General features: G+C 35.7%; 1 protein-coding gene across 1 annotated transcript; it reads right to left on the bottom strand.

The window, feature by feature from the left end:
- Nucleotides 1-1,926: 1,926 nt before the first annotated feature.
- LOC126670057 (protein PHOTOPERIOD-INDEPENDENT EARLY FLOWERING 1) lies at nucleotides 1,927-16,266 on the bottom strand. Its single transcript, XM_050363714.2, has 22 exons — nucleotides 16,063-16,266; nucleotides 15,958-15,997; nucleotides 15,810-15,855; nucleotides 15,314-15,394; nucleotides 15,085-15,192; nucleotides 14,206-14,286; nucleotides 14,035-14,123; nucleotides 13,826-13,935; nucleotides 13,677-13,744; nucleotides 12,920-13,055; nucleotides 12,610-12,684; nucleotides 12,457-12,530; nucleotides 12,241-12,372; nucleotides 9,945-9,983; nucleotides 9,487-9,555; nucleotides 9,315-9,377; nucleotides 6,133-9,229; nucleotides 5,840-5,904; nucleotides 5,690-5,760; nucleotides 4,473-5,235; nucleotides 3,504-4,021; nucleotides 1,927-2,850 (listed from the first exon to the last, which is right to left on the bottom strand). Exons 3-22 carry the CDS (start codon nucleotides 15,852-15,854, stop codon nucleotides 2,406-2,408), a joined length of 6,129 nt encoding a protein of 2,042 aa, XP_050219671.1. The 5' UTR covers nucleotide 15,855; nucleotides 15,958-15,997; nucleotides 16,063-16,266; the 3' UTR covers nucleotides 1,927-2,405.
- Between the last annotated feature and the right edge of the window lie 870 nt (nucleotides 16,267-17,136).

Consider the following 17,136-nt stretch of genomic DNA (forward strand, 5'->3'; position numbering starts at 1 on the left):
AACTGTTTGATCCTCCTCCTCTTGAGCCTCCTCTATATTGTGAACGTCCGGATTCAAAATTAGTATGCCTGCTAACAAGAGCACCACTAATTTGAACAGCTGAAACTGATGGAACAGATTGAGTGCTTTCTGTACGAAGCACTCGACGAAAAGCATCCTGCAATGATGAGATCTCAGGACTCGAAAGAATCTGGGATTTAGAGGTTTCAAATTCTTGAGGAAGACCTGCCAAAAAGCTCATGACAGCCATCTTTTCTCTTTGAGCTGGTTGAACCTTGACATCAGGACTAAATGGTAATAGCAGATTAAGTTCCGCATAAATTTGCTGAAAATCAGTATAATAAGTTATGAGAGAATGATCTTGCTTTTCAGCACGATAAAAAGCCTTACAAACAACTTACATACGAGAAAGGTTTCCTTTTCCAGAATATAGAAACTCAAGATACTCCATCAATTCTTTCACATACTCACAATGATTACTCAGACCAATTATTTCACTATCAATAGAATTTCGCATTTGCAGAAATAATCTAGCATCTTCCCTTAGCCAGAATTGTTGTGTATCATCTTGAGGTGGATCATCAGTTAAATGATCATCCTTTTTAATACTCTGTAAGTAAAGACGCATAGTTTTACTCTGATCAAAGTAATTCAACCGAGTAAGTTTATGTTCTGTAATTTTTGACATTACTGGAACAACATCAGACATTATAACAGACTTAGTGTCACTCATAATGCAAAAAACAGTAAATTTCAGTAGAACCGTGGATTGAAATAGAGATCCAGACGTGACAGCGGACAGAATCTCACTTTCGAAAAGTGAAAAAAAAATGGAACTGATAACTGATAAATTGAACTGATGAAGAACAAACAGAATACTGATATTGTAAAACAGAAAACTGATATTCTAGGGTTTTATTTGAGCTGGTTAGGCTCTGATACCATGTAAACAGAGATAGAAGAGAATAATTTCTTGTATTATATTCAGTCAATATACAAGGATATTTATACAACTCTAAGTTCACCTAATTAGGAAGTTTTCCTAATTGACTAAATCCCTATAATCAAGTATTCTAATTGATACTAATTGATGCTAATTGATTGACATAGATTACTTCCTACTATATTCATATTCTAACAATATTAAAATTTTAGGCGTTAGGCTGTAGTAGCATTCCTAGTGCCTGCAATTCTTCAATATGCCCCGCTCTAAATTTATCTCAACCTTTACCGCCTCTACAGCCTTTCCATGCCGTATGGACAGGTCTCATGGACAAAAACTTCATCGCGAGCTTCTCTAATATTATGGGCCTCTTTAGCTTCTCCCGCTTCTTCCTTATGTTTTACCGCAGCGCCGACTCGAGCACGTCGTACCTCAACCATTCTATAAATCTAGGAACTCATTCAATAATGATTCCACATACCATTTAATTATACTCAACACAATAAATCATAAGTATTATTCAAAAGTCACGTCTTGAGATAATTTAACTCGGCCATTTCTTAATCCACAATTCGTGAGTCTCAAGAGAATTTAACTCAACCAAGACCTCACCAATTTAAAATAAACAGAAACATTTCAAAAATATGACTCGAATCCTACCTACCGCAATAGTTCCTAGGTATCTCAAAAAACTTATCAAATCACAATCGATAAATGACCTAGAAATATAAAACCACTTACTAACTTTGGCACAATCCAATTTTATGGCCTGCACCGATGTTAAAGAATTAGTAGCTTTGAAAGCCGTATTTTCATAAAAGTACCAAGAAAACATCCAATTTTTAAAAAATGTTTTAATGTCATATGCAAAAGTGTCAATAACAGAAGTTTCAAAATGGCAATCTTTCATATTTCTCAACAAAAATTCTACTTCACGATGAGCAGTATTTTTTTTATTTAAAGCAATAAAAATTAAATTGGAATTTTCAGAAGCATTCCTTAGATTACCATTATAGCCATCATAGAGAAATTTTAACATGTGAATTTTCCGAGAACTATCTCTAAAGCCTGTACAACATCGACAGAAAATCCGGAAATTCTCACTAATCATCTCCCCTATCCTAATTCCTTTCTATAGGGAATCATGCCAAAAAAAATGACTAGCCCAGATTAAAATCGGCATGTCCCACTGAAAATTTCAAAGAAAAAACAATTATGTTACATTTCCTATTTTCCCTACCCCCGATCGACATCATCATGATGCAGAACAATCTCATATTCTCAGATCCAAACACGCTTAAACCAGACTGCCTGTTCCATACTCTTGTATTCCATGGTTGTGTTTGCTCAGCCGGCGCACTACGTTTGGTGTACTGATCAACCAGCATGAGCTTGTAGCAGAAAGTTCTATGTTCTCTAAATGTCAGTGAAAGATTCTAGTCAGTATATGCACTGTTAATCTTTACCCAATATCAGTAAATTCTGGCAATTGCGACCAATCATCAAGACCGGCAATCAAATCAGGAACATATATATGAGGGACAGCTTCAGAGCTCCCCATTTCCAGTGAAAGCTCATTATCCAAACAACAAATAGAATAAGCATCTGTATCATTCATCCAACCATCTTGGTAGACAGGTGGAGTAAGGTCAAACTTTAAATTGGGGTCCGAAGGTGATGCAACATGCGATGATAGTAATACGAGCTCAGCAGATAGGTGATGCATGTCAGAATTCCCACAAGTTTTCTTCGATTTTGACCTAGCTGGCTTCACTGGATCTGAGACGGGTAGCCTATGTTTTCCCAAGGACTGTAATTTTGAACCTGCACGCAACTTTGCATCATTTGCTGAGAATGCTGATGAAGCCCAAGCCAAACTGCCTTCATCGCAACCTCTAGCTGCATCCCTGACAACAATTACGTTTCTTAATTAAGCCACTTCATATAAAAATATCCAATTTCACAATTTCGTTCTTATAGCACCGAACATTAACCGAATCTAAAAATATTTCAAATATTTCAAACTGAACCAAATGATTTTTAAGATCTGTCTGTAACAAAACTGAATTGAAATTTTTTTACTTCTAATACCGAACCAAACTGAAAAATATAATTATTTTTATAATATCAAACCAAACATAACATAATTTGTCAGTTCAAGTTGGGTGTTGCACACCCATATACTAGACATCAAATTAGGTGATAGACATTTACATGATTCATATTCATTGCAATTTTGCCTTGCAAAATCATATCATACGTCCATTTTTTTTGTTCATTTTTACAAAAAGCAATAGTCTCCAAATTCCGGATGATGCTATTTGCATATCCACATTTAAACAACAATCAATATGACCTTAGAACATCTCAATGAAGTAATAAAACCGAAAGAAAGGTATGAAAGGCTTTTGGACCGTGTATGTAATCTTTTTGACAAGGTCCCTACTCATGCTAAAAACATCTAGCAGAAGTCCAGGGAAACAGCCACACATGAAAATAAAATTGCATGCAGTAAGATCAAAAAATATCAATGGATTTTCTTGATAATAAGAGGTAATACCTGAATCGACTCTCAGCCATAACCATGGAGGCTTTTAAATGATTTTCTCCTACTTCATCCTTGCTTATGAACCTTGTCGAGTCAGACACAGGTATTGACAAATTTATGAAAGGTGGGAGTGGAACTGCGGAATCCTCCTTCTCAAATTCCAGAGTTATTTCCAACTTTTCAGAAGTAGAAGGAACAACTTCCATCCGGTTCGGAAAGGAAATTGTGTCATCCATGGGTCTACAGTTAGCATCACGGAGAGCAGATGCTAATTTGCTACTCTGTGATAAATTAGTGAAGTTCATTCCTTTTACAGGTTCTTTCATAGAATTCCAAGATATCTGATTGAAAGAACTAGATAATTTTCTACCAAAATAGAGGCCATTTCTAGATGATGAAAGAGTTTTTTGTCGGTTAACACGTGATGTCATCCTCCACACAGAAGAAAGCAAAGCCGTGAAGTGCTTCTGGAGAAGGAACTCATGATCTGGCTGCTCAGTAGTCATATTTAACAGCTTCTGGATATTATCCTGCCACAGTGAAAAATTGATCAGCAATAGCTCTCTGCATATAATAGGTATTTCCTCAAAAACAATTACCATATTCTCTTGCACACACAATCTGTTGACTATTGATTAAGTTCATTATATATTTATGAAATGCTATTCAACATGACGCACAGGAACACTACCCCACTTCATAGGCTGGGCTTAATGTACGTGCGAGAGAGAGAGATTAGAGAAGGAACTAATGGCATGTCACCTTGCGACACAAACAGGTTGGTTAAGCAGCCCAAAACCATTAGAAAGTATTATCTGAATCTATCTGAATGTTAATCTGAGCATATTTTAGAACTGAAATTCCCTAGCCCAATAAGCACCAAGAAGCAGCCATGAAGGATAAGGATTAAGGGAATCACAAAGACTTAACTACAAGTGCTGTGCATTTCTTTTACTTTTATTATGAGAAAATTAGACTTACCTCAGTTACTTTGAGAAGAGCCTTTCCGGAACCTGCATTGCTCACCTTTTCATTAACAGGATTTTCTGGTCCGGACAACACATACCTTTGGATCAGTTCCCTAAATCTTTCACAACAATGAACTGGATGACGATATCTTCCCCTGTAAAACCCACCAGCAGACATCCCATATAGTGTTTCACTAACCAAGTTCCAATGCGGTCCATATTCATGGACAACAGCACATAAAACTGCATCCTCTTGGGGAAACCATGAGTCAGGTGAGGGTACACAATCTCTTGACCAAACATTCCCTTTCTTTAACTTCTCAGGCCTAATCATTAAAACCCGCTTCACTGGCATGGCTGTGATAGAGATCCTTCCCCCTATTTTGCTTCTGCCCACTGGTTTCTGCTCAAAATCAGCAGCAACCATGATGTCACATGGTTTTAACTCCATGAAATCCTCTTGCTGGTTACCAAACAAATTAGAATCTAAATCTGAAGGGCATGTTTCAGAAACCTTCTTTGACTTGTTAGACTTCTTCTTTGAGCTCTTCCCAGATTCAACATCAAGTATTTCAACTCCCTTGCGCTTTTTCGGCACAAGGAAGACTTCTTCATGATAGCTTACATCATCATCATCTATAGACATAGTTTCCACTGATGGTTCATCTTTCACATGTTTCAATTCAGAAGTGAGAGATTCCTTCTTCAGAGATTTGAACTTGGCTTTCTTAGGTTTCTTTTTGGATTTTGGTTTAGAATTGCTTGGCTTGTCATTCCTGCCAATATAAACAAAATTTGGTCAAATAACAGATACTAACATGGGTACCTAAAATTTCTTGTTCTTCTCTATGTTGTTTTTTTATCTATCTTCATCCTGCATCTTAATCTCTCGCTACTATATGACCACAAACTAAATCAAGTACAAGGTCATTGCCAAATAAATAGCTCAACATTATTCAATACTGAAAAAGTATGCTAAGGACCATAGCTGAGATGAGACTGAAGGAATATCCTTGGTCAACTGTTTGTCTCTTACTTTGGTACTGCAATGAATCATAAAATGAAGTACCTCTGATACTTCAGTGTTACTAGATCATTTACCTAAGACGGAAGACTATAAAATTCTAACAATGGTCATACGTTTGATTTTTAACCTATGTTGATGATGGCAGTATCAGTATAATATTATTATCCACGAATTATCTCAGGAAGTGTTCAGAGTCATCTTACATTACTGAATCACCATATCCATCATCTGCATTTTCTTTCTCTTTAGCTTCAGCTTCCAGCTCTTCCATCAACTATGTGCCATACAAACGGATACATAAATAAACCAGCCATGAATCACATTAGAAGCAAAAACTTGTAAAACTTGCTAACCTGATGTTGAGCTAAGGCCTCAACTTGCTGTCGATATGCTTCGGTTGCAAAATCAGCATCCCATCCTGATATTGGTAGACAAATCAGCATGTAAAACACATATTTCTCATCGAGTTTAAACATATTCTACCCACTTCCAACATATTGCACATTGCACATTAAAACAAATACCAAACCATCATTTGCATCTGGGAGTAATTAACACGGTTAAACAATGGCTCAGAAGAAGTGCAAACATTTACTAGTTTATAATTTTCAATAAATACTAGGGAAAATGCATAAAGGTTGCTTACGTTCATATATCAATGGCTCCTCATCATCGTCAATCTCAGCTTCCATTTCCTCTTTGTATTTCTCAATACGATCAAGTTCCCATTCTGCCTCCTCAAACCTAACTTCAGATTCCATGGCTGCTTTGTCAATAATAGGATCCCATAATTCCAGAAAACGTATAGCATATCTGTCAATAGGACGTAACTGATTCTCAAAGGTTGAGATAGCTTGTCCAGAAGCAGCTGCAGCAGCAGCCATTTGTTTGACATCAGCAAGCATGTCAACGTCATCATCATTGGCAGCATAAGTTAGAGTTTGTTCTTCAGTGGGACCCTTCAAATTTGAGTTTACACCACTGTCTTTACTTTGAATTGTCATCTCCAGATCTGTGGGCTCATCAGCTCTCATATCATCATCATTCACAACTTCATCATCTTCCAGTTTCCCAATGACCTCAGCAAACTCTTGATTATCCACAGCTTCTTCCTGTTCAACTTTCTTCAATGCCATATAATCTGCTTCATCCTCTGCATATTTCAAAGCAGCCTCTACATCTGCATTAGATAAAGAAACCTCATTTCCGTGGCTATGAATTTTCTCTTTCTGTGTATTTTTAGATGGAAGAGCTTTATGACCGGAAAATAATTCCATTGGATCAAGCTTCTTGAAGAACTCAGTGTTGTAGTCTCCACTCTGTATGACTAAATCATCAAGAGCGCGCTTCTGATTAGCTTTCTTTAAGATGTTTTCTTCAATAGTGCTCTCACTAATTAACCTGTAGATATGGACTTCACGTGTCTGTCCTATCCGATGGCAGCGATCTTGAGCTTGTTGATCCATTGCAGGGTTCCAATCACTATCATAGAAGATAACAGTATCTGCCCCAAAAAGATTTATGCCTACTCCCCCACTGCGGGTTGATAAGATAAACAGAAAGATCTTGGGATTTGTGTTGAATCGCTGCATTAAGGTTTGTCTCTCCTCTGGTGGAGTTGACCCATCCAAACGCATGTAAGTATAACCATACATGTTTATAAAAGCCTCCAATGTATCAAGCATTTTTGTCATTTGAGTAAATATCAATGCTCGGTGACCCCCTGATTTCAACTTCCTCAGTAAAACGGACAGTTCCTGCAACTTACCGCAGTCGAACTGTATCAGCCGTCTGTCTGGAAAATACACTTGCCTCCTGACAATCGCAGGTCTAATAGGTAAAAGAAGAGGTAACAGCATTTCAGAGCATTTCTCCTTATAAGTTGGAGGCAGAAACACAGAACTTCCTGATTTACTGCACCAACAAGTGGGAACTGGAGCACGTGCTGCCGGTATAGCAAACATAAATGTTTCAACAAGATCAATCATCTTGTGAAACCGTTCTACTGGTGAAAGAATAACATCAGCAAGCTTAGATGAGTACAAATAAGAGGTCCGATCAACATTTTGGCAATAAAAATCATTAAGAGGATTCTTTATGTTGAGAAGTTCTCGCAAAGATGTTGAATAAATGGGTTTCCTCCGGCACCTCAAGGAATTCCACCATGCGACAGATGCTGCCCGTTCTCTTACTTCTCTTAGTCTCTCCTCAAATACAGCCTTTCTAATCTCTTCAAAAATATTAGTTCCAGGTATCTTTTCCAAATGTTTAGATCGAGACCCAATAACTTCAATGTCATCTACATTGGCACGCTCTTCAATTAATTTTGAAGGAGTTGCAATAGCATTTACTTCATCACACTCCCACGAAGTCATGTTTAAATCAAGGTGAGTAAACAAAAGCCCCAAACTGCAAAGGTCTACGGAGGAAAATGGGACAGGTGAAATGATTGCACATACTGAAGAACTCAGCTGGATGTCCATACCAACCATATCGAACGAACTAATTATTGGACGACCTTCAAATAAATCAGGATGATTGCAAACTTTACGAAGTTGCATAATAATGCTAATCATCCCAAAAAAATTAGCACTTGCAAGGGTAGCCTGTGTCTCTGAGCTAGCAATGAAGTCCTCATACAAATTACGCTGCCTCTTTGAAAGTCTACAATAGATGACATGCTCATGTTTCATAGGGAGTTGCTTTTCGACATCTCTTTTCAGTCGACGAAGAATAAATGGACGAAGAACATTATGCAGACGATCAACCACTTCTTTGTTCACTCTTTCTTGTCCCTCAACCATCCCTGATATTGGATTACTGAACCAATCCTTGAACTCCTGGTGGGACTGAAAGACATGTGGCATCAAGAAATGCATCAAAGACCAGAGTTCCATGAGATCATTCTGCAAGGGAGTACCAGTTAATAAGATTCGTCGTTTTGAATTGAAGTTTAGAAGAGTTTGCCATCTCTGCGACTTCCAATTTTTAATCAAATGAGCTTCATCCAATATCAAGTACTTCCACTTCTTCCTCTTGAAAGCTTTTGAATCCTGTATAACCAGCCTGTAAGTTGTAATACAAATGTGGAAAGAATTCGGTTTCATCCAACCTTGCCTTTTTAGTTTACGCTCTTTTGCACTACCAAAGTAAGTGAGAATCTTAAAAGCAGGACACCACTTGAGAAATTCTGTTTCCCAGTTAAGCATAACACTTGTTGGAACCACAATTAGATGGGGACCCCATATTCCCTTATCGCATGCCAGATGTGCAAGTAAAGCAATCGTCATTATTGTCTTTCCAAGTCCCATTTCATCAGCTAGAATACCATTTAACCTTTTCTCATACATAGTGACAAGCCAATCCAGGCCAATATGTTGATACTCACGAAGAGGGTACTTGACGAGAAAAGGGAACTTCGTCCGCACTTTGGTCGTTGAAAATGTATTTCCAGTTGGTTGCGCAGATCTTGCAGCAGCAGCAGCATCGGCAATCATATTCTCACTACCACTTCCTTCTTCTGCACTTCTATGGTTTTCTTCTGCAATTTTCTCATTTCCTAGTCCTTCTTCATTTGTAAGATGATTGTAGACTGGTGAGCCTTTACCAGATTCCACATTTTCATCCATAGATACATCCTGCTGTGTCTGATCAACAACTTGACTTTCTGAGTAATCTGACAAGTCGTCTGATAAAGCAGATGCATTTTCAGATTCTTCCTCTGATACTTCACTGTTAACCTCCTAAAAATAGACATGGATAATACAGTGAAAATCAAGTTACAACTCGATGAAAGTGAGTTAAAAGAAGAGTCATTCCTACACCTACCTTTTTATACCTTGAAAGAAGTTCTTTTAAGGAAATCTCGCTCTCCTTTTGCAGCAATAAAATCTGTATACCAGCAGAGTTGTATATTCAGAGATAGAGGTTTGATGTTGAAATAAAACTTCATCCCAAAGTGCATGGAAAATAACGATACAACATGAAACATCCTTTTTACCTCATCTGTGGGACTGGTTGGATCAACGTTTTCAAGTTCTTCCTCCTCTGACAAGGTTGTCTCATCATCCTGAGAAAAAACCACATATTACATTCACTGAAATTCTATTTTGCATAATAGAATTATTGTTTACAAAATAAATCTTTATTCCTTCTAGGTATAAAGTCAAGACATACTAAGACTAAAGAAGCGAAATTCATAAGTGACATACATTAGCTTAGAACCTAAGATAAACTCAAGCAATACAAATGAATTACTTCACAAATAAATCACCCATTGGCTCAACCAAAGAATGACCTAGACTAACTTGAAACAAGACATGTATTCAAAGCTATATACTTCCTTTAAGCATAATCAAAGTTCCACATCTACCAGATCACCTAAGAAGAAGAGAAGAAGAAAAAGGGGGAAACAATTAAGCAGTTAAGGGATAAGAGGCAAGCTGCAATATTAGGTACCTTCTCTTCTCCATTAGCAAGAACAAAATCACCATCTTCCTGCATTAAGACACAAATAATGACAAAATGCCAACTTAATCACTGAATTTTTTATCCGACACTAAGGAGAATAAGAAAAAAAAAATTAAAAAGAATTAAGGAAAAAAGTGTGTAACATCAAAAACTAAAGCAAACTTCATAACACCTATTCAGGAAACAATGGAAGTAATAAATCCAACAACTGAGTTCGCAAGACAGAAATAGCATATATCAACAAAAAGGCTAGACATACAAGCCTAAATTTTAATAGTAGAGTTCATATTTGGTATCATCTAGGGAAGTGGACAGTCGAATATAGAATCCTAGCATAACAGCAGGATTCTCCATGAAAAGAACAAGCCTCATAAGAGTACTTGAACAAAAGGAACTGAAACAAACAAGACATCTAAGAGTCGATTATTATAGATGATCATTGCAGTGCCCGTGGGAACCTCTCTAATTAATCAGCAACCAATTCAAACGATTAAAAAACAGGTGTTTATTATCATATTGAGAAGAAGAGTAGAGTCTTCTATATACACCTCTCTAGATTCTAATGGCGTTTCCACATCTTTAAAAGCCCACTAATTAACCCCTCCATATTATTAAAATGCCAAATAACCATCAAAATGGCAGTATCAATTTATTAATGGTTAGATGCAATGAGAACACCTCCAATGATTACTATTATTGGCTCTTGCCAAATGCCTGTGATGCATGAAAACTATGATGAAGGTGCTTTTCTCCATTTCTGAAATAACCAAACTGCCTTTCAAAGAGAAAGCTCTTATTTTTCTTACAAAGTTTTGCTCCTTGTTGACGGGTTGTCATCACAATTGTTTCCAGAGTCGTTATTTCTACATAATAACACAATAATCGAATAGAAACATGTGAAAAAAAACCATGGTCCTCCAAAATTTGGCATTGAATTAAACTAATAAATGCATAATGTCCTAGAGAGGAATAAACCACATCTATTTAAACATTGAAATTCAGTCCATAAATATATGTCCATATTTTGAATATATGTCCAAAGCTTTGAGCAGATTTGAAATCGAAATCCATATTCCCAGCCACCGCCCATATCAATTTGAACTAATCCTCCTTCCTTTCTAAACTTCAGAGACTCCAAAAGACTCACTAAACTCAAGAGTATCTCCACACCCTAACTATGGATTGCTTCAACAACCCTGGTCCAACAACTACCATAGCATCCATATAGAAGCGGATATTGACCAAGGCATCTCCATGCAAAATTTACAAAGATTTTCATTTAAAAAGGTGAATGTAGATAATCAGTAGAATGATAAATGTGCATCATCTACTTCAACAAGATAAGCAAGCCCTTCTAATACCTAAGAAAGTTAAGCCCAGGCAAGCCTATCCTAAGTATATTCATATAAATTATTAAATGCATCAAAACGTAAAGGTGTGACCATAATTGAACACACTCCTAAATGTCTTTTCTTAACATGATATAAAATAAGTGATGCAAATACAATATTAATTGAAAAGGCATTCCCTTAAGACAATATAGACAACATTCTCCAAAATAATCCTATAAATTCTCGAGTCTTTGAACTTGTTCTTTTTTCTTTAGTTCCCTGTTGGTTGCAGCATCCTCTACACCTGCACCCTTAGTTACCTATCGCACACTTGTCCACATATCCATTTTTCAATAACTGCATATGCATTAGCCCGCAAGACTTTAGTAGCTTCACAATGTAATCTCTAAAACACCGCATGCACCCCAAATAAACCTAACTCATTACTATAAGTTCTAATAACAAAAATTAATAAGTACATGACCAGGATGACAAGAGCAACGCTCCTTAACTTCAGTTTGATAATGCAAAAATGGGTATGTAGCTATGTGCAAGCATACTATGTGTTTTTTTATTTGACACAGAAGATACTAACTATGTTGATTGATTCATTGGCATGAAAACAACTTGATGTTGCATGTTGCAGAAACAAGAATAGAGTTCTAGGGACATTTCTGATTAACATGAAATATTCAAAGCTTGTATAAGTGTATGTATGTCCATAGCATTTCTAAGTCCTAATTCCAAGGCCTATAAGTTCAAAAGAACAAAAAAAGTGTCAAATAGCAGAAAATATATCAAGTTGATTACATGCATAATTATGTACTGTATCACGAAAACATGGCCATTAACTTTGTTAAATGAAAAGTAGAAAGCAAAAAAAAAATGAAAAATAAAAGAAAAGGAACATGAAGGTTATCAGCTCAAGATTTAGCTCGTATGCAAAATTTTACCTGATCTTCATTAAAATCATACAACATATGTTCTTCTGCAGGATCACCAACGATATTTGACCGAGTTTTTTTTTCACCTGTCTCAGTTTCAAATAAATGGTTTTCTTTCAACACTGCACCATTAACTTCAGCCTATATTAAAAAAATTGGTATTATGCTGAGCCCTTAACTGACTTCATTAAACATCAATGGAAACCACAAACACATACAACTTACACAACGACGACCAGTATCAACAAGTGAGCTGCTCATATCAGTGTCACTGTCAGCGGATTTATCTTTTCCTTTTCCTACAAAAGAAATTAACACACCATACACATCAAGCACCAATAAATTGCCAGTAGTAAAATGATATCAACAGCATCTTACTCTCAACAGGGTCTCTCCCCTCAATGGTCTGGTAGGCTCCACTTTCACCCTTTTCTGGACTATTTTCTCTGCTAACTGCAAGCAAGTATTGACCAAGTGATTAATGGAATGGAAAAAAACCTTAAGTCAGCCCAGATGCTCTAGACAAGATTGGATATACGCTGAAACTCATGGACCTACTGAAATGTTTTTGATACATAAACTACTACATGTGATTATCTATGGACATAATTCAGCATAATAGGCATAAAATATAAGGGGGAAATAGCATCTCAAAAAATTAGAATGAACAGTCACGACAAAAATATACCATGTTTTGCAGCATATCTCATGAGTAGCTCTTCAAGTGGAACATCCATTTCATTGTTCAGAGCTTCCAATTCTTCTTGCCTTTCCTGTTCAGTTATAAGAGCTTCGTCTTCGTCGATAGTATGCTCATCATCTTCCTAGAAGAACATCATCACATGAGAATATTGTAGAAAGTAGAAACCACCACAGCAGCACTAAACTTTGAGCTTTGAAGAGACCAATATTGCCAATGGATATGACAACATTTTGGACAGCTTAGTAACATTTATACACAGCTACAGTTTCGGAATCTTACAGCGCTTATATACTACCTTGAAGATAAGCTGCTGAGTGTTCTTTCACACGCTCAAAATTTTAAATGTATTCAGGTCTTGCTGAATTGAAAACACATTAATTGAATTGTTTGAATATAATCAAGAAATAGGACCATCTACATGTCTTTAATGAGAACCAACCGATTGTCATCTCTTTAAAAGGATTTCTCATAACTCATAAGAGATTAAAAATTAGGATGTTTTACACTATCTTTTGTTCATCAACAGTTGCATATCCTTTAGATAAATAAAAGGTCAAAGTACAAGACAAAGCTTCAGCAAGTACCTAATCATATCCTACAAGACACATTTGGGCAGTATAAAATTTTAACCTGACAAAACATGCATAGCAAAGGCCGGTTTAGTTTGAGTGCAAAAAGGTTTTTTGAATTTTTATATTCCCTAATTGTGACCATATTCATGCACATAGCAAAAGCCACTCACTGATTCCTCTGATTGCACATCATAATCGTCATCATTGTCTCCAGTATTCGACTGAGGATCTGGGACAGCTGCATTAAATATTGTGTCATGAGAACATATACCTATCCTTCCACAGCCATTTAATAATGACAGTGCCAGTTTCTGCTTACCATCAACTAACTCTTCTGGTTCTTTAGTATCAACTTTATGCCCTTCCTCATGTGCACAATCCTGCAGCAATGGTTTATCAACTAGATTTTCAGCCAACATGGTAGAGTACCTGAACTTACACAAAGCAAAATAAGTTAAATACCACCAAGATTAAAATTTCAAACCAAGCTCTTGGTTGACGATAAGAGTCTAAAACAGAACAAATCACCTCTCAGTTTGTCCTAGAAGGAACTCCAGCTGTTTGTCAAGAGCCTTTTTCTTTTTTTCATCAAGCTCCATCTGATGCTTGTAAAGTACCTGAAACAGTGTAAAGTTTAATACACTTAGGAACTACAGAATATCATGGAAAATGAATATAAATCAATAAATATGAACTTGCCAGTTTCTCTATTTTAATCCAGAACTTCTTCACATCCTTTGTAATATTAAGTGCCACTTTGCGCATACGTTGTTCCTCTTCCTAATCAAATTAAAATGAAAACATTAGCAACCATACTATGCAATAATGACACTCCTCGGAGGTGCCGTATGCAGGGGAACACATGGATGACATGCAATACAGCAGAGAAACACACCGGGAACACGCAAGGGACACAAAAAATCAAGTGTCCCCGCAGTTTTTCCCATTGAAGGAGGGGGCCATGTAAGGAGACACGCCGGGGATGCGGCAGGGGATTTTTTAAAACAGTTATGGGTTGTTTTAAAAACAAAAACGCAGCCGTCTATTCTAATTTTTTCATTAAAACATGAGCCTAACCCTCTCTTTTCAAAATAAAAAAGCAGATCCATTTCTTCTAATTCTTCTAATTTTTTTTTTATTTCTTCAATTTAATCACACAAAAGAAAATACCTACTTTATTATTTCTCCTCAATTTCATAGATTATCTTCTAATTTTTTTTCTTTTAATTCTTTCTTATTTCTTTGATTTAAACACAAAGTAAGATATTCGCTTAATAATTTCTCTTCAATTTTATGAATGCCTCTTCTTTAAATGATGCAAGTGATGATTATTCGTCAAAAACCATATAAGATAATTCGATATATATTCATATGTATTAGATATATAATTAGTTTATCGTGTCTCATTTTTATAGAAAATATTGTTCGCCGTGTTGGTGCTTTGTAGCAACCATAAAAGGGCATAGTGGAACTATTAATGATATTTGCTATTTCTCTTCGAAATTTGTACAATCCTTTGTTTGCAAAATAATTTTTCTTTATAGATGAATATCCTCGAGACAGAAATTAATATAGAACCTTCGATTTCCTTTCTTCTCTGGTGGACTGATCCAGCATGCCTTTGCTGGCTCTCAAAGCAACCTTTTTTGCCTGAGCTAATTTCCATTTTCTCTCAGCCTCAAAGTCCTGCAGATATCCAAATTCATTAGCAGGGGATAGTTGTGGATGGATCTTTCATTCATTAAAGCAAAAGTAAAGAAAATGTAACAATAACTTGAGACATACAAGAATTGTTACAGTATATCACCTTAGACAACCAAACCATCTCTTCCAAAACATGATCCCAATGCGTTTTAGGACGACGAGGTTCTTTAGGAGCTTCAAGAGCCTACCATTGTTAAAAACATAATCATAATCAAAAATCCACCAAGTACCTCAGTAGACGCAAACATTTTTGTTATGTTAAAAAATATCGTCTCTTTTACAATTTAATTTCTTGTTTTAGCAATATATGAGAAAGACGGAAAAAATATAGTTCAATACATAAACCAAGCGGAAAGAATTAAACAGAACGCAGTGACTGAAATCAATTTAATCAATTCTTTCATAATATGCCCTGTCAATCAACTACCACCTAAAAAATATCATACGATTTCATGCATTTTAATTACAGGTTTAAAGTACAGAGAAAAAATAGCTCAAATCTGCTCTTGCTAGAAAGCTACATTTTGCAGGTAATTTGAAATTTGCAGCTAAAAATAACTCAAAAAATTAATTTAAAAAAAAACTACTAGAGCTGTTACCTTTTTTCTCTTCCTATGCATGCCTTCCTTGGAATTGAACTCCATCCTGTTCAAATATTTTTTATTCAAAAACTAAAATACAATAATCCAAAACTAACCCAACCTACTCAAATGCATAAGCAAATATAGTGTATCATAAAAGAAAAACCTGTACAAATATTGTGCGACCTTCTTCTACTAGATTTTCACTGCATGTTTTCAAAAAATAAGAATCAAAAAAAAGCAAAACAAATTTTAGAAGATAACATTGTACCTTAGGTTAAGGTGTGGATCTGATTTCAGCCTTTTCCGTGGCGGTGACAGTCGTTGGCGTCGCTACTCATGGCAGCCGTGAAAAAATATCTCTCTTTCTGGTTAGAAACTCAGAAAAAACAAAAAGCTTAGGGTTTGTGTGTAAAACGGTGTGTTTTGAACCAGAGAGGAAGAGTTTTCTCTCTGCTCTAATTCTTTTTCTTTTTCTTTTTTTTATATTTTACATGGGCCTGGCCTGGCCTTTCTAGATCTTCTGAAGTTTACGAAACGGGAAGGGATGAGGTACAAAATGATCCTAATATTTATCCGTAATTTCACTTGGACCCTTTATGTTTTCCGATATTGATTTGGATCCTCATGCTTCTATCCTTAACAAAAAAACCACACGAGTTAACAAAAACATCCACTCCCTTTAAGCTATCTGGTGTGGCACTCTTTTCCAATCACAAAACTCCAATGTGGCAATGTCGTTTGATAAAAAGTGTAAAAATAACCTTAAAATTTATTCTGAGTCTCACTTTACCATTTAATATTTTACAGATTTTGATTTTGGCCTTATTGTTTTTCGAATTAGATGTCTGTGTTGATAAATATAGCGGGGCATGAATTTAAGGACTTTATGGATATATTTTTTTTTTTGATTTAGTCGAAAATAGTAATATTACAAAAATTAGATGATAAATATTTTGTACTACTAATTTTTGACTAAATCATGATTTTATTTTATGTACACAGTAAACAATTAAAATCAATCGACTGAATTAAAAAGAATTCGTGTTCTTTTTTATATGACTAATTTTTAAATGTATCTAAAATAAAATTTTGATTTAGTGAAACTGAATATTATAAAAAATTGTCATATAATTATTTTTATATCACTAATTTCTATAACTCAAGATTTTGCACTGCCCCCAAGTTTTTGAATTGATGCAATATCATATCTGTTAATGAAGACTTCCAATTTCAAAAATATTAGGGTTAGAGGTTAAATGAGACTCGAACTAAATATTAGGGTCATTTTCATACCTTTTTACTAAAAGGCATCGTCACGTCAGACAGTTTAATGGCAATGGAT

Source organism: Mercurialis annua, linkage group LG2, assembly GCF_937616625.2.
Source record: "Mercurialis annua linkage group LG2, ddMerAnnu1.2, whole genome shotgun sequence".
Lineage (NCBI taxonomy): Eukaryota > Viridiplantae > Streptophyta > Magnoliopsida > Malpighiales > Euphorbiaceae > Mercurialis > Mercurialis annua.